This window comes from Odocoileus virginianus, chromosome 1 (assembly GCF_023699985.2).
Source record: "Odocoileus virginianus isolate 20LAN1187 ecotype Illinois chromosome 1, Ovbor_1.2, whole genome shotgun sequence".
In the NCBI taxonomy this organism is placed as follows: domain Eukaryota; kingdom Metazoa; phylum Chordata; class Mammalia; order Artiodactyla; family Cervidae; genus Odocoileus; species Odocoileus virginianus.
Window position 1 is genome coordinate 97,744,643 of NC_069674.1, and position 24,976 is coordinate 97,769,618.

The following is a 24,976-nucleotide window of genomic DNA, read 5'->3' on the forward strand; positions in this document are numbered from 1 at the left end:
TCAGCGTTTTGTGGCTTTTACTCCATATATGAAAGAAGACAAAAACATACAAAGTATATGTACAACTAAAATTCAACAATATATACAGAAATGTTTCTTGATATAAATGTCCCTATTAGCTTAGTGAATGCCACCAATTCACCTAGTAAAGATATCAAAGCAATAGAATGGTGATTTTGGTTGTTTCCTCTGTCTTTCCTGATTCCAGTTCAGGGTTTGGGGGTAGGGGTGGAGGGAAAGTGGTTTTGTTTTGTTTAAATCATCATTCGTGCTCATTGCATTTTGATAAAACATGCAGCATTCCTTTCGTGGCACTGTTCTAATCTTACAGCCGAATTTTCCTTTTTCTTTAGAGAAGGGCTGTTATGTCAGGGTTTCTTTTTCTTTTCTGTCCTTTCTTTCTTTCTTTCTTTTTTTGTCAGTCTGGGATTGTAAATAAAAATGCAGGAGTCCAAACTGCTTCTTTTTCATCATGTAATGTCTTAAGCTCATTAAACAAGTAAAAACGCTGCCATGTTTGCACAGATTCTTCTGGTGGGGGAAAATGTCTGCTTTAAAAAGTCGTTTTGATGGATACTCCCAAAGAGAAAAAGAGGCTCAGAGCCTGGATCCCAAGGGGTGAGGGAAAATATCCTTACAGTGAGAGGCTTCAGGAGCACTGGCCTAGAAACCAGTCTCTCTCTCTCTCTCTTTCTCCTTCTCTCTCTCTAAGATTCAAAATCAATTACTGAGGCTGCTCAAGGGAAAAGGCAGATGGGGAAAGGAATTTTAAAAAGAAAAGTGGGAAGAAGGGAGGCAAAAAAAAAAAAAAAGGAAGAGTGTGAGAGAGACCGAGGGGATGGGAGAGGAGAGAGAAGGGAACAAGCGCCCAGACAGTCTGGCCACACATAAAGAGTTCTCCCGAGCCTGCTCCTTCGGCTCGGTTTGGCAGATGCAAGCAGGTCCCGGATCCTCCTTGCCTTGTTCAGACGTCTCCCTAGGGTATCTTTTGCCCTCGGATAACTCACATCATCTGTGGTCTCTGCATCGTGTCCTGGTGTGGAGAGGAGTACCAATGCGAGTAGCCTGGCATGTAGCTGTTGGGGGGCATGCTGACGCCCTTGGCCGAGGCGGAAACGTCCCACACCGGAGGCAGCGCCGGAGAGCGCGGCGACAGGGCCGCGGAGCCCGGGAGAGGGTCGCTCTCGTGCGGGTTACTGCCCTGCTTCAGCAGTTTCTTAAACTTAGAGCGTTTGTTCTGAAACCATATCTTCACCTAGAAAGAAACGTAGCAGCGATCGTTAGGCCCGAAAAACATCGAACCGGTGCCTAGAGTGAAAAAAAAGACAACCCGCAAACGAGAAGCGCTCAAGACCCCGCCTTCCTCCACCTCTTTCTAGCCGCTCCCCTCTCCCCGTTACTCCACCCCACCCCACCCTACCCCCGCCGATTACTTGGTATCTTGTCCGGATACCTAAAGTCATTGTAACTCCTCAGTTAGATGGAAGCCTAGGTTTGAAACAACAGCATAAGTAAGAATAAAACTAGAATAAAGGCCAAGGAGACAGCCAGGTTCAAACTCTAAAGGAGGATTTTTACACAGTGAATTTTTCAGATTAAAGCTAACTGGATGCACTTCCTCTAATAGTCTGGATGTGCCCTGAGCAAATGACTAAGAACAGATTAAAACCCAAATGCGTTGAATATATACATACATAGGCGTACACTGCATATGCCACCCACCGTACATGGAGCACCTTTCTTCTGACATAATCCTGCAGCGATGAGGGACTGTGCCTCATTCATGCCCTACTTGGTATGTTGTTTAGTTAAATTGCAGTCATGATTGTTAGGGCAGGTACTAAAAGTCAAAGGGCTCCTGAGTATTAAATGTGAACCAGGAGTCTAGGATGGGAGCGTATGCAAACTAACGTCCCAGACCTACTTTATGTGAAGAAGGACCTTCTATGGTACAGCTTCGTTTACCTTTAAAATTACTTAGCCTTAGGAATCTGCTTTTCCAAAAGGAGTATACGTTACTGAATAGCAGGAATCCCTTCATCTCAAATCCCAAATATTTCCAGTGGCAACATGGCGAGAGAAAGCAGGCTGAATTGAAAAGAAAGAGCTTAAGGAGCATCTGTGCTGAGACGTTCAGTCTCGGTCTCAGCACACAGTCTTAGAAACCTGATGTCCCCTTGCTGGAGAGCATCCATTTCAGATGAGGCCTACCACCCCATGCAGCCAAGTTAATCAACAGGGACAAAAACCTCAGGTGTCTGCAGCCTGGCTCTATGACAAGGGTCCTAACATACCTACCTTAAACCTCTTCCTGTGAAGTCTAAAATGCCCCACATGTCTTTCAAATTAGTACCGGAGAACTTCAGCAACTGTACTTAACCGAGGCTTCGTTTCTCTTCATCTCCGGCTCTGCCATTATGCCCAAATTATGTGATCCAGGGAGGTACCTTAGCCTGCACCAGCCAGTCAACCAGAATGATTTAACCAACTGAACTGAGGACAATTTTCAGACAGACTCACCTCACCCATCTTAGGATGAACAGTTTTCACCTTGGTCGCTTTACCAAATCCTATTGGAACCTGTGCATGTCTGGCTAACCCATCCTTTTCACTTCATAATTCTTTCAATGTGAATGAGTTGAAATCCTCATTAAGTCCCAGGGCCCACAAAAGGATCCTAAAGAAACACGGGTCTTATGCTGCCCTCCTGGTCTGAACATCTTTTTCTCTTTCTGCTACTTGTTTGCTCTTTTGTGTTGTTCTACTGGAATAGGACTCGATTAAATAACGAGTTTGATCACCGAAGGACACTAGGCTGGGGTGGGGTTGCTGAGGGTCGGGAGCGGGGGGGATGTGCAAATCCAATCCAGTATTCAATACCAGGTCATTTATTCCAAACTGTGTTGTCCCAGAAAAGTGCATAACTGGAGCAAAGGCATTTGTCATTAAGCTCCTTCCATCTTTGGTTGACTAGGCCAAGAATTCATCCTGATGAGCTCCCTGCCCGATCTGCAAGTGAGGGTCAGCATTTCAGGGCTTCTCTGGAATTACCTGTGTTTGTGTCAGTCCTAAGGAAGCTGCCAGTTCAGCTCTCTCAGGAAGGGCCAGGTACTGAGTCTGCTGAAAGCGATGGTTTAAAGCCTGGAGCTGCAGGCTGGAATAAATGGTCCGAGGCTTCCGAATCTTTTTCCCTTTTCCATTGAACCTGATTTCCCCGTTTTCAATCACTGTGGTTTTTTGTTGATCTGCAAGCAAAGGATACAGAGGAGTGATCACCCGTGAGGCTACTGCTGCAGTCTCCCCGAGCTTGGCCTGGCCTGTGCCGAGACTCTTCAAAGCCATGAACAGTTTCCTTGAAGCGTCCCCAAGCCACCCTGACCTCTCTGGGTTCCCAGGGCCCGGGTACTCCCGGCGGCTGCAAAAGCTTCTTTCAGACCCTGACTCTGACTCTAATCGTGTGCGGTGGTTGGGTGCAGGGAGCGCCCCGGGCCGAGAGGCAAACAGCCTAGCTCCGCCGCAGCGGAGGCGGCGCCGGCCGCTCCCCGGGGTGCGCGGCGCCGCGGGGCGGCTGCTCTCGCCGCCGAGGAGCAGGGCCCCCTCGGCCTGGCTTTACAGTGCCTTCAGGTGTGCTTGAGCCGCCCTGGTGATTTTGCGGCCAGCTGGCTTGATGTCACTAGCTCGAAGCCCGGTGCATCAAGATACCGCGGTGTGATCGAAAATGAGTCTGCTGAGAGGGACCAAAACCCAAACAAAACACCACCCGAGGCTCAGATCAGCACCGCAGCGGGTTGAGCCTCGCGCGGCAACTTTGTCTCCCACGAGTGCTGAGCCCTGGGCTTCACTTCCACGAACAAAGGAGTAGCCGGCAGCTATCAAACACCCAAGGGAGGGGGCCCCGGGAGGGGTGGGGGTGGGAGACACCTCAAAGTCCGCGGGAGAGAGCCCAATTCTCACCAGCTTAACCAGAGCCGGAGGCCGTGCCAGCTTCCCCCCGGGTCACCGAAGCGCACCCGGCGCCCCACGCGAAGTAGGCCGCCGGCTGCCCCGATTAGGTGGTGGAGCCAAACACGCTCCCCAGTTCTAGCCCAGAAATGTCCCCGGTCCTGCCAAACGTGGGTCAAAACCCGGAGGGGACGAGAGAGGCAAAAGGGCGCCCAGCCCCTGCGGGCTGCAGAGCGCAGTGCGGGCCAGCTGGTCGGGCGAAGCCTGCGCCGCCTCGGAGGCGCGGCCCGCGCGACGCGCCGGAGACGGGGGAGCCGGGCGGGTCGAGCCGCAGGGAAGCCTAGGGTTCGGGGCGGCGCGAAGGGGCCCGGCCGGGCGAGGCCGGCAGGCAGGCGCCAGGCAAGCGGGCGCGCACCAGGCCCGGCCGGGGGCGCGCCGGGCCGCCTGGGGGAGGGGGCCGGCGGAGGCCCGGGCTCGGAGGAAGTGAGCGGGGCGGGCGGCGTGGGGGGCAGCCGGGAGGCGGGAGAAGCGAGCTGCCCCAGTGGCCTCTCACCTGTGTCGTCCCCTCGCGTCTGGGCGGCCGCGCTGCTGCTGTGGTAGGACTGGAGGTAAGGGCTGTGCTGCGAGTGGCTCACGTAGGGGTAGGCGGCGAGCGAGCGGTGGTTGTAGGAGCCGCCGCCGCCCGACGCGTAGGGCGAGCCGTGGTGGTGGTGCTGGTGGTGGTGGTGGTGCGAGCCGGCCGCCGCCGCCGCCGCCGCCGAGTGCAAGCAGTGCAGCGGGTAGTGCGCGCCTGCCATGGCCGGGGAGCTCTGCTGGGAGTGCGGCGGCGGCGGCGGCGGCGGCGGCGGCGGCGGCTGCTGCGGCGGCGGCGGCTGCTGCTGCTGCTGCTGCCCGAACTCCATGAAGGCGGATTTGGACGAGTCCTGGCCTTCCAAGCCGTCAGCCATCGTAGTCATGGTCATCATCAAAACTTTGGGGGCTGGAGAAAGCCTTCTCCCGGGTTTCCTCCACCCTCCCCCACTTGGCAGGCGCCGCTCTCCCCTCGGCAGCCACCTTAGCTCTTGGGATCCTTGCAAAAAAAAAAAAAAAATTTAAAAAAATTAAAAAAAAAAGAGAGGGGGTGGCGGTGGTTCTCCCTCTCCCTCGCTCTTCTCTAATATATATATTTTTAATATAAAGAGATATAGTGAGCGGGGCCTTGTTAACTCAAAGGGAGGAGGAAGGGGGAGGGATGGGAGAGGAGAGGGGGAGGGGGACTCTGCTCTCCCCCCTTCTGTTCCCCCCTTGGATTTTTGGGGGCTGGTGCAGTTTAAGGCAGAGATTTTAAGGTGGATTCTGCGAAAGTTGCGCGTCTGCTTTCAGACTTGATGCAGACGCCACGAGTCGAATGGTTTGTCTCCAAAGGGCAGCGCCTCCCCATTGGTCAGCCGCCCCCTGACGTCACAGGCGCACGGCTTCCACTGGTGTGCGCGCCGCTCTCCGAGTTCTTCGCCTACCTTCGGCAACTCCAATCCCTGCCCCGAGCTGCAGCCGGGGGCCGCGCGGCTCCGTGCACGGGGCCTCCGAGTAGGGAGTTGCCTCCGCCCGGCCGGTCGCCGACGCCTCCCGCCGCAGCTCGCACCCCCAAACCCGGAGCCTCCGTTCCCAATACCGCAGCCTTGGAGCTGCCTGGCAGAGGGCTGCTCTCTCGCAATCCCTCCGCACCCTAGCAGGCTGCCTGTGCTCCGAAGCAGTGCCCTCTGCATTTAAAGCAGGGGTCCCTCCCTTGACCTCCCCCGCCCCCCGCTCCCAGTCCCACTGCAGTCCCGCGGGAGCGCCCTGTCACCGTGGATTTTTCTAGACGTACTTTATTGAAACCACAAAGGGAAGAAAACCCCCACACCTGGTACCGACCCCATGGGTGGGGTGGGATGAGGGGGTAAAGAAGAAGAAAAATTATACCCTGTTCTGGCGAGGTTCTTGCTATTTCAGGCTGTATTTCCTATATAGTGAACAAAAAAGGGGGAGAAATCTCCCCCCCCCCCCAGAACGCAGCAGCTTCTTCTGAAAGCACATCGTTGGAGGACTGACAGTAATGCATTTTTTCCTATTGAAAACAGAAGCTACTGTAATGCTTTCAAATATATGCAAATGATACATGCGGTTAGTGGTTTGGCAAATCTTGATTACAATATAAACTACCCAAGTAAAAGTGCCTTCGTCCTAAATTTGTCTCTCGATTACAATTCCAATTGATTTTATTTTATTGTCAACATTGTTAATGATAAAAATAGAGTCGTTTTACAGTTATTTTTACTTTCTGGAAGGAGGCAATTAGAGTTCTAATCAGGAATACACAAAAATCTCCCATGATTAACTGCAGTACTTTGTTCAAATTGCTGCTATAAAATTCAGAACAATTTGCCTGTAATGATTATGGACTGGGTTTATTTTGGGAGGTGGAATAAAAGTGGATATAGCATAAATTATCCTCTAATTATACACCAGTGTCGCCTCAATTATCCTCTTATCAAAATGGTTGTCTAACTGCCGCATTTAGTTTCAATTCTCTCCTTTTTTTCTATAAAAAGAACTTCATACCTTGTTATTATTAATCCATTTATTATTTGCAAGGGGATTTATATCCGCACATCCAGGTGGTAGAACCACTTCTCTTTCAAAGATGGACTGGGGAAAGACATTAAGTTCGGAGCAGCCCAGGGCTGCGGATCTAGCTCTCTCCCTCTAGTCTCCAGACTGAGCAGTCAGAAGAGCCCCGGCGTGCTGCTCAGGCCCGGCCACCAGGTAGGAGAGCTGGACTGGGGATCGGGCGCCGTGGAGGGCAGGCTGGGTCGTGCCTGGGTCAGGGTCCTGGGACCTCGGGGAGACTCCGGGAGTCGGCACTGCTAGTGGACCGGGGCTGGGTGGGCAAGGCATGCAGACCCCTATGGGCTCGGCGCCAACTTTTAGTCTGAGAATAGATCCAAGCCCCAAGCCTTTGGCCACACCAAGAAACATACAATTAACAACTCCGGGCCAACGTGTCTAGAGGTGGTGGGGACATTGTAGGTCTGTCTTTGGGAAAACTGCGCGAGCCTTCTTTGCACCCTACTCGCGTGAACTCCATAGGATGGATGACTCAAGGGACCTGAGAAATGGAGAATTTAGTGGTGCCGTTCATTCGGTAACTTCAGGAAAGGTGACTGCGGACCCGCAGCTCCAACTCACTGCGCAGACCGATCGCGGCTTATGCTAATTGATTTCCCCAGCTCCCAGCCCTGGGTCTCAAGGCAGGGTTAGACTAGTTTGTCTTTTTCTTTTTCTTTCTTTCCTTCCTTCCTTCCTCCATCTTATCAGATGACCTGAAACTGGCTGCCCGAGAGTTTTCCAAGGTTCTCCGGGCAGCAGCGTTTAGTCGCCTCTCCCCCTCTCTGTCCTAGCCTGCCGCGCTTAACTTTTGGAGTCCTGGGAGCCGGTTCAGTAACTCTGAATTCATTTTTAAGTGGTCTGCCTGGTTCCCCTCGTTTTAACAAGAGGTTCGCTTTAACACTCGAACCCGTAACCCGATCCACGCGTTTACAAATCGGCAATGAATTAAAACAACAACAAAAAAGCTTCAAGGAAAATGAAAGGTGGGCTGGGTGAGGGGGAGATGTGTGTAGCGTGTGCGTCTGTGGGGGATTGCGGTGGAGAAGGGAAAGTCAGAGAAAGAGAAGGTCTTCTCGTCCCTCCCGTGGGGTGTGCACGGCGCACCCGGGCGGCGCGCCGAGCTTGTTTGTAAGGTCCTCAAAGCCAGCAGGTAGACGCGGCAGTTTTATTGCTTTATACCCTGCAGCTTGCTGTTAACACGGTGAAGGCCCCCCTGCCGGCCCCCGCCCACGTGCAAGTGCGTTTCTTTCTGGTCGCAGGTGCTCTGCCTTCCTCGCCGGCTTCCCCCGACTCTGGCGGCACCTGGGGCCGTGCGGGTGGTGGCCGGCCCGTCAAGGTCCCCTCACTGGGCACCAGATCCAGAGCATAGTACCTCTATTGGCAAAGGATTTCTTCTCTTTTTTTCCTGTTTGCTTAATACCCGAGAACGCACTGGGAGGGCTGGAAATGTCTGCGTAGTAGCTACAGGGCTCTTATCCCTCCCCCATTAGAGGATAAAATCTCAACCCTGTGTCCCAGAGGAGCAAGTGTGCAAGTGCCCCGAGGTGGCAGTTTTTGCGTAAAGACCTGCTGAGCGGCCCAGAGTGGGCTCAGACAGCCCCGGGCTGGGGAGCGGAGCCAACGATGAGGGGACCAACCCGGCATCGTTGATAGAGGTCTCTAAGCACGCGTGCGGGGTAGAATCCGAACTGCAGACTTGAGCACTGGGCTTTCCAGCTGGTCCTGGGAAGCGCTTGTGTGGCCCCACATAGCGTGCCAAGGTGGCCCGCGCCGAGGGGCTGCCACGTGTGGTCTCTGCCATCCGTCTCTGTGCAAGGAGTTCGGGGCTCAGTGGCTGCCCACAGTCTCTTCTCTCCAAATCAACCAGGCTAAGTCCTTCGCCCAGTAGTGAGCGGCAGTAGTGAGCTAAGGCTTGTCACCCCTGGTTTGTTCCCGACCAGCCGGCACCTCCAGCCCATCCTCGAGAGTCAAGAACTCCCAGATTCCTCAGGGCTTCCAACCGAAGGCGCCCACTTCAGGGGCTCCAGGCTCCTGCGCCCTGCTGGCCGCCAGCCGGGTCCCGGCTCAGACCTCTTTGTCTTGCCGGCTGCTGGGGAACCCGAGCCAACCCTGGGGGAGTGGTGGGAGGAGGAGTGCAGGTGAGGCCCAAGAAGTCTTTATCATTCAAAATAGAAGTAATAGAAGTAAAGCTGGTGATCTGGAGACCTCAGGCTCTTTTAGGGCCTATAGGAGGTGAGGGTCACATTCACTGAAAAGTTTTAAGAGGCAGGGTTGGAGGCCTAAGCTGCCTTTTGCTTTTTAAGACACCGAGGTGTTGGGGCTTGTATTCTGGCTGTCAGCGTTATTTAGAGAGGAATACCAGCTGATTGCCAGCGCAGGGCCCTGTGTGGGGGTCAGCATGCCCAAGGCCACCGGGGGAGGAGGGTGCTCTTTGGGTGGGAAAGCCCCCTGCTGTTCTATCTATGGACCAGTGTTTGCAGCAGTGCATCGGTCAAGGAGTAGATTGGGTACCAGGGGAGGGCTTGCAGCCTCCTCAGGCTGTAGAAGTACATTCAGGCCAGGCAGGGCCTGACTGGTTTCGGTTGCTAAGTTGGGCTCAGTTATCACGTTAATTCTAAAGAAATTAGACCTGGATAAATAGCCTTTGAATTCAAAGAAATAACTCGGTATTGATTTACATGGCCGTGGTAAGAACATTGGGAGACATTGGTACGAAAAAAAAAAAATTCTTGCTAGTCTTTTCCCCATTCAATGTAAAATGCTGTTTGTGTACATGTGTAGGAAAAGAGTGCTTCATATCCTGGAAACCCAGGCACCTTTCCCCCCCTCTCCCAACACATAGAGCTGGGAAAGTTTGAGGGGGGACATGAGAGCTGCCCTTTTCCAAACTTCTTGGCCCAGGCCAGTGATGGTATCTTCAGGAGGAGTCAAAAGTATCAGACTAGTCAAGAAAGCACTGATTATTGTGGCATTGTTTTCTCTAGGGATAAAACTATAATGTCATCTTAGCACCCTCACCTCCGAGGCCTCCCCCAAAAGCAACTAAAAAGTGGTCCCTGTTTACCCCTTCCGCAAAAAGAGGCTCACTGAAGTCTGGGAACAACCTCTCTCTCATCTATCCAGGCCCGGGCCTGAGAACAGTTAGCTAGAAGACCACAGCACGGATGGCAAGGACCGGTGACACCTGCTGGGGGCTTCACAGACTTTTTCTAGACTGTCCAGTTTGGAGACTATCAACTCAGGATGTCTCAACTTGGAGGCGCCTCTTCCAGATCTTTCTGAACCTGGTTTTCAAATTCAACTCCAGGTTTCAAATCCGACTCCAGGTTTTCAAATTCAACACCTTCTGCCTCTCCCTGACCACATTTCCAGGCTATGTGATCATCCAAAGTTTTCTTAACAGAGAGAGTCAATAGGCTGGGCCTAGTATGGATCCAGGGGGGAAAACAATACTTACTTCTGTCTTCCTCAATTTGAAGATTGTGTGCGGCCTTTCTCCCTCCTCCTTCCCTTTCTTCCTCTCTTTTATCAAGCCTAGGACCCCACATCTCTCATACACAAATACTCTTCTTTCAGTCCAAGAAGAAAAGTCAACAATGTTTAAGCACTTATTGATAGATTAGAACTAGATGCTGTTTGTGCTGTTAGGTGCTGTTTGTAATCTGTTGATAAACCAAAGCAGAGCCCCTCATATTTGCCTTGCCGAGAATTGCAGCTGGGGAAGTGGGAAGACAGAGATGTTAGAAGTCAGCTTCAATCAAGGCAGTCTTTGGAAACCAGGACCCCTGACCATTGGAGGATAAATGCCGCTCTGAGTGAGTGGCAGGGAACAAGCATCAACAGGAAATGGCAGACTATTTTTAGGCATAATAAGGAGTTAATACAGCTGACCAAGCGTCTTCCTAAATGCCTCGAAGCACCCTCTGTTTTAATTCCTGCATCCCTTCATCAGCAGTAACAATAACAAAGTCACAGCAGACGCCTCAACATTAAGGGAGAACCAGGCTTGGGACAACTTCTCAGAAAACCTGGGATGGGAACTTCTTGCTGTCATGTGAGTTCTTAGATGATTCACTACTTACAACAGAAAAAGAAAGAAAAATCATTTTTATTAGAGAGTTGTTCTGTACCTACTACCCTTGAGTTGTCAATGCTCTAGTGAGTTTCATGCTCATGCCTATACATCTTACACCCTTTATTTTCTAACACCCAATAAAAGGAAAGGTAACGTATTAGATTTTTAGCAAAACTTTCCTTAGAGGACAACTAGTTAGAGAGCCCTTAGAAGTGAGGGTTATTAAAACAAATTCACTCCCCTAACTCTGCCTTTTCTCTTTTGTTTAAAATCCTTTTTACATAAATCTCAGAGAAAGAAAGCCTTCCCCCCTCATCCCACCCAGGGGAGTGAAATAGTACTTTTTGGTAGTTTTCACTGATTTTGTACAGAGAGCAAAAATGCTCCCTCCTTCTGCATCAAGTGAGCCCCTTCCCTCAGAGCTCCATGCCTTTGCTCCTTTACACGCTGAGTTGTGTCCATTTGGACACACGTTTGGGTTCATATTTGGGTTCATCATCTTTCTTCCCACAGGCTTTGTGGAGCGGGAAGCAGAAAGAGTGGAAAAGCAGAAGCTACAGAAAGAAAGGGAGTTAGAGAAGGAAAACAAGTGCAGGACCAGGAGAGAGAACGGGTGTGAATCTGCTTCATTTTGAGATGACCTCTCATCAGGCTTTCTTCCCCATCCTGTTCATTAGGGACCACTGTCCCACAATGTTAGTTGTTCAGCAAATAAAACTAAGGCTGATCAAAACAGCCCTGTTTGGGGAGGGTTAGGGGATGGCAGAACAGCGAAGCTAGTGGCCCAACTACTCCTTTTCTCTACCCCTTTCTCCCCTCTGCCTCTTGCCCCTTAGCCTGCTTTTCCTTCAAACATCTAGGGCATCACGTTGCCAAGCTGAAGCTAGAGGACACTTTAAAAAGTTACCGAAGCGGTCACCCTCCCTGGAACAACGAGTCATCTTAAGAAGGAGGCTCTGGCGGCTCAAAGGTCTTGGGCCCAAGAGTTTAAAAGCCAGTCTAGCCTTTTGGGATATCAGTGCAGCCAACAGACAGGCGGGCATCCGGGGCTGTCCTTCAGGCCGGGGTGAAAGGAGGGCCGGGGAAGGACAGGAGCCGGAGGGCGCCCAGAAGCAGAGGTCGACAGGACGGCTCGCGCCCGCAGCTGGCTCCCACGCGCCGCAGTCTGCGGGGAACGTGGGGCGTGGGGCCGGATAATGGAATTCAGGAGGCAGAGATCCTCCCCGAGCCAGCCACTGTCTTGTACAGATTTGTAGAGAAAGCCTCACTGTAATTAAAACCGTACAGTCAGATTAATTCAATGTGTTGCTCGGCAGCGTTTTTAATAGTAAAAATCCGCTTTAAAATTGAATTAGGGTCGAAGAAAATTTCTGCGAGACTCGCCGGATTTGCCAGCTTTCATTGAAGCCAGCCCGAGTTGGTCTTGACGGTGGCTGCACAGTGTCGCCCCCACCCCCTTCCGGGGCCCTAGACAAGGGTGGGGGGAGGAGGCGGAGGTAGGGATGGGGGCGCGCATCCACCGCGGGCCCCCTTTTGGGCGCGAGGCTGGGCGGCCAGAGCCAGGCCCAGACAGAGCGCAGGGCCTGCGATGATTACCCTTCTGATCTCCTGGTTCGAGGCAATGAAGCTTTTTGACACCCAGGACTCCCCCTTCCCTCCCAAAGTTCACGGCTCAGATAGAATTTGGGGAAAGAAAGCCCTAACTGTATGTATCTTGAAGCAATTTCCCACTGTGTGTTCTCGCGTCTGGGGAGGTTGGAGCCCTCTCTGTTTGGACGCTCCAGTGACAGACAGGAGAAAGCTGTGGTTCTCTCCACCCCACCCTCTTTCTCTTCTTGAAAGCCTTCCAAAAATTAAGAGTAATGTTTCAAGCGCTCTGTCAAAATGTCTACCAAGTTTTGATTTGGCTAACCGCCCCCCTTACCCTCCCTCCTCACCTCCTATCCTTTGCATCTCTGGTGGTGGTGAAATACACGTTAGTATTATTATGTTTTTACCGTTTAAGGTTAGACACCTTAGAGTTGAAAGCTAGTCCCAAAGTTCCTGGAAGAGGTGGCGGCCGAATGCTAGACAGAGGCTCTCGCTTGAGACCGGCTGCAAGGCAGCGGGAGCTGGACCTGGCTCTTTCCCAAGGCCAAACGGGTTTTCAGGGCCCAGAGACGGTCCCGGGCTGCCCGCCCGCTACCCACGCACCTGGCCCTGGCAGTGGCCTCCTCGGCTGCTGAAAACGCGCACGCGCGCGCGTGTACACAAACCCACACACACGGCCAGGGACAAAAATTCCCTGAGTTAGTCACATCATCAGGCCTGGGAAAACAAAAACCGCTGTGGGTCCCAGCGCCTCCAGCAACATGCGCAGACGCTTTAACTGCCGCCAATTGTCACTCTGTCCCCTTTTCATTTTCTCGCTCCTTCGTTTATTTTTAGTACACTTCAAATGCCTACACACTTTTCCCTAGTAAGGAGAGCGGGGAGCAATTATTGCCTTTGCCTTCGGGGCCTGTGTTGCCAATCACTGAATTGGATGGAGTAAACAGGGCGAAAAGCGTGGCGCCTTATTGGTCTTGCTTATTTCAGGTGGAGGCCGGTAAATAACACTCCCTACCGCGCTACCCACCTCTGGTTTCGCCGGCCCCAATTATATGAAAGAAAGGAGATGCGTCCCCCTCCACCCACCACCACCGCCTTTTCCTCCCATCACACCCCACCCCGTGGGCGCCAAGTTCTACTCGAGCCCAGCAAACCCCGCCAGAACTGGCCGGATCCTCAGAGAGTAGTTAAGAAAAGGGAATCCCGCAAGGGCCCAGCTCTTAATTCTGTGCGGAATAGAAAGACGCAACGTGCGCAAGCTCCTTCCCGCCCCTAGGCGGGAAAACAGGGTCCTTCTCCTCAGGGCTAGCTGGAAGTTAAACGCCGCCAGGCAGGTGATGGAGGGCCTTGGGGGAGGGGGTCCTTCTCCGTCCAAGGAAGCTCTGAGATTGGTTTGGAGCAGTTATGGACACTTCTTTAGGACGGCTATCGATCAACACTGCTGCTGTTTTAAACATTAGCCAGGACTTCTTAACGGAGGACTTGCACGTTCGAGATGAAGTGTGTCTGCAGGGGTGCTTCGGGGCCCTTCTGCACCCTCCCGTCTCTTCACCGGACGGGCGCAGCGGCCCCGGGTGGAGAGGGAGGCAGGTGCCTGCAGCAGCAGCTGAAGGCGGCATCCGGCGTCCTGCAGATGGATCCGAAACAAATCAGTGCGGGATTAACTTGTCTGACTGCTGAATTGTCTCCAACTGCCAAAGCTGCTGGGCCGCGCCTGCCAGGGCGGGTTCGGGTTACTCGCGTGTCCTGGGCGCGCAGTCTCTCCTCCGTCCCGGCCCACTGGCGGGGCGGCCCGGGACCTGTCCGGCGCCTGGGCCGGCTGGCAGGACGCTTTAAAGAAACGCAGCGGAGTATGAACTGTTCCATTCTCTCACACACATCCTTCCTATTTCTTTTTTATGAAAACATTTACAAGGTACCTAATTTCAGATCGTGGAAGTAAATTTCATGCTAGGATATATTTTACAAAACATGTAATCTTTCAGGACCGGAAGACGTTTAATTAAAACCACAACTTTGACAAGTTGCGTTTCAAAACGGAGTCACACCAGCGCAGAAGGCTAATTTATATTCAAGACGCAGCCTGTAATCCAGGTTGTTTGAAAACGCCAGCCCTGGATAAGCATGCTTGCCCTGTTCTCCTGCAGACTGGCTTGGGTTAGCTGCCTAGTCTTGGGAAGACAGAGGGAAGCTTCCTGCAGCATCTTTAATGTCCTTAGAGTAACACCTAAGGCATGGTCAGAGGGTCCCAGGCAGCAGAGTTAAATTGGGAGAGCAGGTAGAGACAGATGTTGAGACAGGGTTCCTGGAAAACTTGCAGCAGGACTGGGAGTCCCTGCCCTGCTCCCTGGCTGACCTACACAAGGCAAAAAGGAATCTCCCCCATCCCTCTAACCACCACAAAACCCAAAACAGGAAGGAGAAGGTTTCTCTGCCCTAGCTCAGTTGGGGGCATAGCTCTCCTCCGAGAGGAGGAGGCAGCATTGGTTTGCAGAAGCCTTCGCACTATCAATTGCATTTTTGTAGTTGTCCACAGTATCTTCCCTTTTACCTGCCTGTGCCTTTGCTATTTCCCTATAACTTGACAAGTCCCTACTTAACAGGGGAACAGCCCCACATGGGAAAGGACGCGCTCCCGCTCCCGACTCAGCTGCTCTACTTACAAGCCTGCTGACACCTGCTGGGATGGGCGGGAGCCAGAAAGTACCCTAAGGTCAGCACACATGGGAGACAGAGAGACCGCGGGACAGTCGGGGTTAAAGCTGATTCCGGAAAACAGCAGCTCCAGAGGCTGAGGCTAAGGCAGAGTCTGGGTTCAGGTCCCTGTCCTGTCTGCACCTCAGTGTTTCCCATCTGACTCCCAGTCTGCTGGTCTTCTCTCAAAGATGACAGTGAGTTCTCATCAAAGTTCTGGGACATGAGTTTGAGAAGTATGTTGGTTCAGTTTTATCCAAAACCTCCTTCACTTTTCACAGCCACTCCCAAGATAGGGATTTTGCTTCAACTGTGGGCAGTGAAAATTATTGACTGGATAATGGATGTTTTCCCCCCAGGTTTATATTTTCTTTCAAATACACCATTATTTTCCTAAAGCACAAAGTTAAGTCAGCTTAAGAGAAACCCTCAAAACTAGTGTTCAAAAGTATTTTACACAACATGGCTATCTCATCTTGAAGCCTCTTTTTATTGGGCCAGTTTAGAAGAAAGCTTAATTTCTGCAAAGTACAATTGTGATAACTTTTTTTTTTTTTTGCTCTATTCAGAGGGTATCAACCAGCACTTCCGAAGGTTCGGTGGATGTCTCCTTCACAAATAGACATGGGTGTTGGCTGCTAAATGCTTAACAGTATGTCAACTTAATGCTTATTGATTAGATACTACTGATTTTAGATGAGCAGATAAGACCTTTTAGTCACTATTTAGTGGCTTGCACCTCTGAGGGCTGGGATGGAATTCTGGTTCACACCCTCCAGAACAAAAAAGAGCCTGTGTTATAGTGGAAGGGCCTAGAGGGTGAGAAAGGTGGAAGAAGAGACACACAGAGGCACTGCTGGGATGGTTTTAAGTATGTGATTGTTTGAAACAAGCACTAAAAAGTATGTACCTGACCAAATGCATTTGAAGCTTAATCCTACACTGGAGACTTGTGAATTACACAAAAAGGGAGAGGAACTGCAAATAATAATCCCCACCTGTTTTATTTCAGTGATATGAACAAGCAGTTTTCCTGTCATGGACAGAAGCACTCTTGGGATGTTGAAGGCCCATTTGTGGGCAGTAATTCTGGCAAGGCTGTAAGGCGGGAAGAGGACAGGGTGGTTGGTAACTGTCAGGACAGTGCTGCAGTGAGGGCAGGCAGCGGTGCTGGGTGCACAGACGGGGCACGCTAGGTAATATTTCCCAGCTGGCCCACCCCTTCTGCAGTCCAGAGAATCAACCTCATCCTTTCCAGCCTCAGAGCTTGGGTGGAGGTGGGAGAGGCCCAGACAGGCTGGAAATTCATGTCATGTTTCTACCTTTCTAGTTCCTTCTGCCCTAATTAGCCCCATTTCACAGATGTGGATGGGCTTACCCACGGATCTCACCACACAGACCACTCCTGAGAAAAGTCTGAGAAAGGGCGAGGTTTGGAGCCACAGGTGTTCTAGAGGTCTAGCGACAGTGGGGTCTAAGGATGGGAGTGGAGAAAGAGGCCAGTTGGGGGTTGTTTCCTCAAACTAGGCTTGTACGTGTAACATTTCTGCTTCTGAGGCTCGTTTGATCAATGAGCTAGGAGTGATTTTAAAGCGACAGATCAGGCTGGGCAGATAAAACACTGACACAGATCTCAGGGCTCTGAAGGCAGCAGTCCCCAGGATTCCTTGACTTCCCCTTGACTGCTCTTTGAACAGACTCTTCTTTTCTTTTTTTTTTTCCCTTAAATTCTGAATACTTTAACCCTTGCTTGTAGTAAATGTATGTGGAGTCATAAAAATGTCTATTTTCCACAGAAATCTAGTGGGCCACGGCGAGAATCAATACTAAAACAGTCCTTTTATTTTTAAAGTGGGCTTTAAAGGCCTATTGTGGGGGGACCGCGGTGTCAGTGTGACCCGGACACAGTAAGAGCAGGATCCCATTGGCCGCTGGCGGGGGCTCCGCCATAGTTGGCTCACGTGTGCACCTTATCATGCAAAGCCAACGACTGGCGCATGCGCACTGCTTCCCCTGGGGGGGGGTACCCGCCTACAGCTTGTAGTTGGGACCAAGACTTCCAGATGCGCAATAATTAGGTTTCCTCATTAAACAAAGGTTTCCCCATCATTCCCCTCCTCCCACCGTTCTCAGCCGCAGAGTTCTTTACAAACCAAGCTAATCAGCTTGGTCGCTCCCCCACCCCCCACCCCGTCTCCCCCAGCACCCATCTCGTCCCTGCTAATCCTAACTTCGGTCTACTTCTTCGATCTCCGCAGTTTAGGATCCTCCACACCTTTACATACCTCTCCATTCTTTTTTTCTTTTGCCTGGCTCTAAAGGATATTAAATGGATTCTCTCTTCATCTTAGATCCGTTCCCTCACCTCTGCCTCCCAATGAGATTAAAAAAAAAAAATTCCCTAGCAATCGCTCTAAGAGGAACAGAGGGTCAACACCGCTACTCCCCATTCCTTTGACCCCCTCCCCCCAACTCTCCCGCTCCGGAGCCGTGGGGGTTTCAGTCCAAAGCGCAGAAGTGTGGATGGCCCTGGAACTGGGAAGGCGCTAGAGCCGGTCACCAGTCAAGCCCGACCGTCCACTCCCAGGCGTCAGGCCGCTAAGAACCAAGGCCAGCATCTGCAAGCGCGCTTGGATGTGTGGGGTGCTCCTCTTCGGCTCTAAGCCTCCACTTTGCTGGCGAAGTGCACGACTCGGGGAACTCCTCCGGGGTGTCCACTAGACCTCTCCAGGACAGGGACCCCAGGGGTCTATCTCCTTAGAGCAGAATGACCTTTTCTGGAAAGACATCGCAGTAGGAGAGAAATAACCACCATTAAGTTCAAAGCCTCCCGCGGGACAGTTTGGTGGCTCTGCTGGGAGCTCGGGCTGCCCCGCGTGCGGCGTCGCGGCGAGGACCGCGCCCACACGCGCTCTCGGTGTCGCCGTCAGCTCACTCTCCCTGGCAGAAACAGGTATCGCTCCTCTGGCTTTCAATTACTCTCAGCTTACCTGCAGGGCGAACGGATTTGTATTTTTCCACAAAAAAACCTCCTGCCCTGGATTCCCCCAGGTTCCCCCTTCCTCCTCATCCGACCTTAACCAGGAGAAGGGGAGATAGGGGTTTGATTCTCTGATATGACACGAATAATTGTTGCATCATCTAACTTCCTACATCTTGGCTTTAATTTGCAGTGAACCAAACAAAGATATTTGCAATTTAAAAATAAGCACTCGATTTAATAAATGGGAACATTGTGCAGAGAAGACTATGTCCTCCCCCCACCCACCCCCCAAACCCCTTCAGAAGACGTTATTAGCTCTGACAGCATGCCGCTCAGGTTTGCGGAGAGGATTTTGTGAAGGGATGACAGACAGGAAGGCCAGCAATCATGGGCTCCTTGGGCTGAGGCTTTTTTTTTTTTTCCTTCTTTCCTTTTCTTTCTTTTTTTTTTTTTTTTATCAGAATGTTCTGTTCGATGCCATTTATCCTTGATGATAGAAAATTGCGCTGTTGCCAGGACGCTGCTGCCGCCGCTGAAATAGAGGGCAGGAGCCACATTTCCATTTTCCGGCTTGAAAGCTATTCAAATGAATTTGCAGAGAGGGGGGGAACGTCTAGCGATAAACAAATGAGAATAAATCGAGTTCCCCTTTCCATTCTTTTCTTTAAATGGGTAGCTCTTCATTTCCGATATACAGATTTTTGTTCATCAGTGTTTGGGAATATCTGGGAGATAGTGTAAGCCAACGTACCATTTATTTTGATGCTCTTAAAGTGACTAACCACATAAACATTTAAAAAGAATGTATGTCTAAATATATATAAAGTATAAGAATTATATATACATAGATCCCGTACATGTATACCTTCACACAATTCCAAACTACAATGGAGGATAAACTCTTAGCAGAGTTCCAACTGAAGATAATTTACAGGCAATGCTGGCTGGCAATAGGGGTTATGGACTTCTTACTAGTTTGTATATATGTGTCGTTAGATGGAGTCATTTTTAAAAGCCCTCTCCCTGTGTTATATATTTTAGGACACTCCCTCCTCCCCAATAGATAAAAGTCACCCTCTTTCTTTCAAGTTAATTTTCCAAATCTACCTTAAACATTTTGTTTTTAAGTTGACAAATACAAGTCTAAAGAGTTAGTGCATACATATTCTTTAAAGAATATGAAACAGAGATAGACTGAAGCCTGTGCTTCCCTTCCTTAAAATTTAGATTCTTCACTAGATTAAAAAGATCATATATTAATATGAGCTTGAGGGATCACCCCCAAAACATAACATTTAAAAAATGAAAACTTAAGTCCAAACCACTAGAATATATATAAAAACACTAGTAATGCCCTGACAGAAACTATAAAGCTTGTAGAGCTCCCACTATGTTTTAACAATTAAATAACTTTTTATTGAATTCTAACTCTCATTTTCCCCCCAAAGTCAGATACCTGCAGTTAAAAAATTCTCCATAATATACAGGCTTTTAAAATACAGCAACGAATTGTATATAAGAGTTTTTACTTTAAACTTAAAAAAAAAACCCTACAAGGCAATATTTTAAAATTTAACACTTTTAAACTGAGTTGTGGGTCTCCAAGTACTCTGCTTTTAGCTACAAGATTGTTTCGGAGTGATAGGTAACCGCTGGCCAAGCCAGGACTGCCGAGAGAATCATAGTGTAAAATCAGAAAAAGAGACGGGCAGAGAGTGAGTTGATACTGATGTTTCAAACTTTTCCGGTTGAATTTTCGAGTTATTCCCCACACGCATTCTTGATTCGTAGTTACGGATTCCGGAACAAACCTTGTTCCAGCTGAAACTGTCCTCATTAACAAATTAGCACGATGATGAGAAAACAATTAACAACACCGTCAGATGACGCTACAGAAAGCAAAGAAACGGCCTAAGAAAGTCCACTTGGCTCCTGGTGTGGTTAAAACAACGAGGTGAATGTAGAGTGTTTAGGCACTGAAAGACATTCCTTTTCCCTCATCCTTGGCCCTGGGAATTGTGTTCCAGACAGAAAGCTTCACTGGCCGGCTGCTTTTCTAGTGGAGACAATTGCCAAGGTTCCCCGGTGAATTCCCCTCCAGGTACCAGCTCGGGGCGGGCAGCGGGAGTCCGGCGCCGCCAGGACGCGCGGGCGACGGCTTGGGCGCTGGGGCGGGGCGGCTGGGCTCCGGCCGAGGGGACCCCCACCCCTACCCCCAGTTCCCCACCCCGCACCCCTTGCCAGGGAAAGGGCTGAGCTCCACAGTCCCTGCGGCTCCGCCAGGACGTTACGCAGAAGGAGGTGGAACCTCTGTGGGTGCCAGGGCGGGGTGAGCGCGGGAAGGACCTCCAGTTCCCCAATGTCGGGTGATGTCGAGACCCCTCTCGCGGTCCATCCTGCGGCGTCTTTGCCTAGAGCCACTGCCGGGGCTTTGGCCGCGAAGCGCGGACCGGTTTGGAGAGCGGCCTCCAGCCGGGGCGGGAGGGCAAAGGGGGAGGGGGTGGTGTAAGGGCAGAAATGGTCTCCGAGTGCTGACCTAGAGGAGAATCTGGGAAGAGCCCGAAGGAAAAAGCAGGGCTCAGCTGGGCGAATGGGCTGTCGGTGTGGGGAACTTCTTGTTGCGTGTCGCTGTCTGTGCGTCAGGGCGCGCAGAGTGGCGGAAGAGTTGAGTTTGGGGTGGAAGTGTATGAACCAGGAGTGGAGACCGTGGGGGTCACATCCCTGGCTGACAGAGCCTCTGCTCCAACCCCCGCCCTCACCTCCGCAAGCCGGTTCACCCCGAGTCCCTGTAAAACTGCAGAGTGAGCTACTCCCTGGCGCGCCCTCTTCTAGGTAATGCAGCTAAGAATCACAGTCAAGTTTGGAGGAGGGGAGCTTTTTCTCCCCCTCCAAGTGAAGTGTACACTAAGCATTACAAAACGAAAGCGATTTTTTCCCTTCATCTTCTGAGACTCGGGGAAGAGGAGACTTGCCTTTTTTTCTCAACAAAAAACACAAGCACCCCGAAATGGTGGAAACGCTCTTGAGAAGTTCCACGATCCAGAAATGCCACACAGACGGTGGAAACACAAGAGCTCAACATTTTGATATTTTAAAAGATCTTCCCCTCTTTTAAATCCTCTGCGGAAATGCCGGTTGTAAGGTGAAAATGTTTTCGTGTGAAAACACGCGGCAGGGTCCCCTTTCTGTTTCATGTGTACTAACAGCTGCAAAACATTCCAAATGAGCTGGAAGGTCATTGTGGAGACTTACTAACATGGGATCCAGTGCTGGCCTCGTCCACTAGCCAAAAGCCTTGCCCCAGAAAAAGGGAAGAAAGCAAGCAAATGTGCTTAAAAATACAAAATACTCAAAAGTCTGTATTGCCTTTCAAACCCCAAGTAACTTTTCATAGCTAGCCTCTGCCACTGTTAACCGTCCCCATTCAAACTCGGTTTCTCTTGTGTTCTCAGGCTGCATTTGTACTTATTGCTTAAGTCTCCAGAGCTTTGAGATGTGCAATGCAAACAGTAAAGAATCACATTAATCCTGCTTTGATCTCTGAAGGGAGATCACAGCAGAAATCAGGTCACCACACAGATAGATGCTGCTGTGAAAAGGAGCGCCCCTCCTTTAGTCCCCCCCTCCCCCAATTGTTTCTTCAAGATATCTCTCTGCTTCAGGTCAAGCCTTTTGGCAAACTGGGAAATGTAACTGTGAACTATGAATAACTTTTATTTAAAAGCTGGATTATTAAACTTCTTAGATGGAGCCATTTTTTGTCTTCTAGATCCTGATACTGGAGTTAATGTACTCATCTTGTCTACCTGGTTATTTACAAAAATACCTAAGACCATGTTTCAGATACATGCTCCCAACGCCACCTCCACAGGAGCTTAATTGCGGAAAAAAAAAAAAAAGTTGTATTTCCTTTGCTTTCTTTACCCTTGAGTCCTGTAGGCATAGAATAATGGCAGTTAATCTGCTTAGATAATTCAAGATTTAAAGATTAGAAGGCCTATACTGACAATTTCAAAATTCAAGTCTGAGTGCTTTGGCTAAGCAAAGCTTAGGAGATGACAGATGTGATAAAAGAACTGCCAAAAACTAGACTTTATTAAAACTAAAAGGTGTGATGTTTTTGTGGCTTTTAAAGAAATTCTTGTTATAATGCTCGCTCAATCCAAATGTGTCCCTAAACAAACATCTACAGGGATATTTTATTTTATGTTACCTGATATTTATACACACAATACAGTACTTCACTCTGCTTGAATATATACACTCGGGTAAATTTTACAGTGCTTTTCAAACCACTTCTCATATATATAAACAGAGTTAATCAGTTACTTAGTAGAGTTGAGCTACATACTCAACACAAATGATGTGTACATAATCATGAACATTTGTGCTATATACATATCCTTCTTATTTCTCAATTTTCTGTCATGTCTTCAACATTATCTTGCAGGAGGTTGCTTATGAAGTTATAGCTGCCACCCAGTTTTCTTTAGAACTTGTTGAATGGGGGGAACACATGCAGATATCTGAATTTGTTTGTTTGTTTGTTTTAAATAAAAACAAGCCCTTTCTCCTTCCAGTTATTCCTCTTATAGTTGATTTTCATTTAACCTCAATGGGTCAGCCTCCATGATGGCCCAAATCACACTGACACTGAGGCTACCCAAATGCTTTTATAAGTAGGACAAAGTACTTTAGACTGCTTTGCCTCAAATGTGTCCTTTGAAAGTGATTTTAGACAACTGGCTTGGGAGCACAGCTTGAAAGGAGGACTGAAATGGGGAGAGTTCAGGAAGAAAGAGGGCAAGGAGAGAAAGTGGATGAAGGAAAAAGAGCCCCAGGAGTGACTGTTTAGGCAGAGAACTCTTTAGTGGCCACGGGCTGTGTCCTGTGAATTGTTGAGGTTATTTTCAGACTCATTGTCTGTTCTCACCTTGGTGGCCTCCCTTTTCCCTGATCCATTCCTCTAAATCCATTCCGCAACCACTAAAATCAGGTTCTAGAAAATTTGTTGTGGAAGCTACCATACTATTTCTTGACAAGATGTTAGAGATATTTTATTGGATGCAGGTACATAAAGATGCTCGCATCAAGCATCCCAGGAATGCTCGTTTTGGTGATTTTAGCTGAAAAACATATTGTCATGTTCATATGAGCTGATTTGTGCGTTTTACTTGTGACTTAACCTGCCTCTGTGGTTCACTTGGTAAGCTTAGTTTACACGTATTTTGAAGTTGAAAATACTTTCTCTCTGGAAAATCAACAAATGTTGGTTACTTGTTCCTTAAAGATGGAAATAAGCATTATTTCTTAATTATATTTATTTTGCTAAAAATTCTAATCTCTTCAATCTGCTTTTTTCCTTTTTCCCAAATCCTAAGAGCCTAGCATGTCACATGGGTGTAAAAAGAGAGAATAGACCTCCTTGTCTTTTAAATTAAAGTTTATGCAGCTTGTAGAAAGTAGTAATTTTCTAGAAAATTAGATCATTTTAGGTCACTATGGCTCTACTCTTCTATCTTTAACATGGTTCTAAGCAAATCTTGCCCTTTAAAAACCATCAATTAAAAGCAAAGAAGAAGTATTCAGATTTAACGTGTTTGGATTTAGAAATCTGACCCTACCCCCACAAGAATAGGTATAAATGATGGCGTCTACCGTATATGCTGTGAGACAACTCACATGGGTTTCCATGTGGCATGTCAGAGTAACACGTGGCAGTAGCTATTCCTGCTTGTTGGAGGCAGCATCACTGCTACTTCCTTCCTGATTCTGGAGTTATGATTCACATGCACAAAAGGACCTTTTAAAGTCACTGATCTTTTTCTAAACAAGGTAGAAATCAAATTCAGCTAGATGTAATCAAGGTATTGATTCAACAGATTTAAAAAACCCACAACACTTGGCAAAGAATGGGGATCTTTTTCTTATAAAAAAAAAAAGTTAGACTTACTTTTAGGAGATTCACCTAAAATTTCCGGTGGCTCTCCACTGCCTGTACAGGAAAGACCTTGTAGTCTGCCATTATCTGAGGAGGCTTTTAGACCCTAGGGTGACCACGGAGGGCTTTGGGGTCCCACTGCTGGATAATCTTGAGCCTCAGTTTCCTTTCTACGTAATTAGAAAAACAATAGAACCGACTTATCTGGTAATGACAGAATAAGGTGAAATGCCTATAAAATGCTTAACAAGGTGCTTTGTGAAAAGTATTTGAAGAATACTAGTTAATGCTTAACATTGACAGTAATATAAAGCTTCACAAAGCTTTTTGGTTTCTGTTTCTACATATGGCACCCCCTTATTCCAGAAAGCTCACCCTGGCTAACTTCTCACCTCTCCACCATAGGTATTATTTGTAATACTGTATATTATCATATTATTTGAAATACTGTAATATTATAACCTATGGTATAGAAAATATTTACACAATCTGGGGACCAATAATACCAGGAGTCTTTTCCAATGTTTGAAATTAGGTGTCTGCCTTTATGCCTCTGTTTTGTAGATTTTATTGTCGTTGCTTTATCTGTCTCCCTAATTAGATTATACTCTGTGCAAGCACAATATAATATTTATCTTTCTTTCTCAGAGGTCACAACTGAGCCTGATAGGCAGTAAATATGCCATATATATATATATATGTTTAATGAATAAATATTCAACCTTTTCTTCCTGTTTTTCTTATTTGTAAATGAGTTATAGTTGGGTGAATTCTTCTATATTTAGTTTTTTACTTAGTCTCCCTCAAGGAGAGTGCTCAAAGGAACATAACTTTTATTCCCAGAAGTAACTTTATGAAGAATTTACCTGAGACTCTGTAGTGAATTGTCAGCATTTTCAGGACAAAATATCTTCATAAATTTCCCATTTTAACTGAAGAACTCCTGGACAAGTTGGGTTACCTGTTGAATCCTTACGCATATGACCACATGACATGTTCCTTGAATAGCGATATGATTTATCTGTATGAGTGTTAACAATGAGGTTTTAACAATCATGATGCCCTGGCCAAGTGGGCTCCCAATGAATCCAATTATTCCCTTAGTTTAGAGGACATATATATA

At 48.9% G+C, this 24,976-nt stretch overlaps 1 protein-coding gene and 1 long non-coding RNA gene across 2 annotated transcripts in view; one reads left to right on the forward strand and one right to left on the reverse strand.

Moving 5' to 3' along the window:
- DLX6 (distal-less homeobox 6) lies at window positions 1–5,310 on the reverse strand. Its single transcript, XM_070471222.1, has 3 exons — window positions 4,496–5,310; window positions 3,052–3,245; window positions 1–1,255 (listed from the first exon to the last, which is right to left on the reverse strand). The coding sequence occupies exons 1-3, from the start codon at window positions 4,905–4,907 to the stop codon at window positions 1,004–1,006; spliced, it is 858 nt and encodes a 285-aa protein (XP_070327323.1). The 5' UTR covers window positions 4,908–5,310; the 3' UTR covers window positions 1–1,003.
- Window positions 5,311–6,504: 1,194 nt separating this feature from the next.
- LOC139036283 (uncharacterized) overlaps window positions 6,505–24,976 on the forward strand; it is a 286,771-nt gene continuing 268,299 nt past the window's right edge. Inside the window, exon 1 of the long non-coding RNA XR_011488993.1 lies at window positions 6,505–6,726. This is a non-coding gene — a long non-coding RNA (uncharacterized lncRNA). The remainder of the gene's footprint in view (window positions 6,727–24,976) is intronic.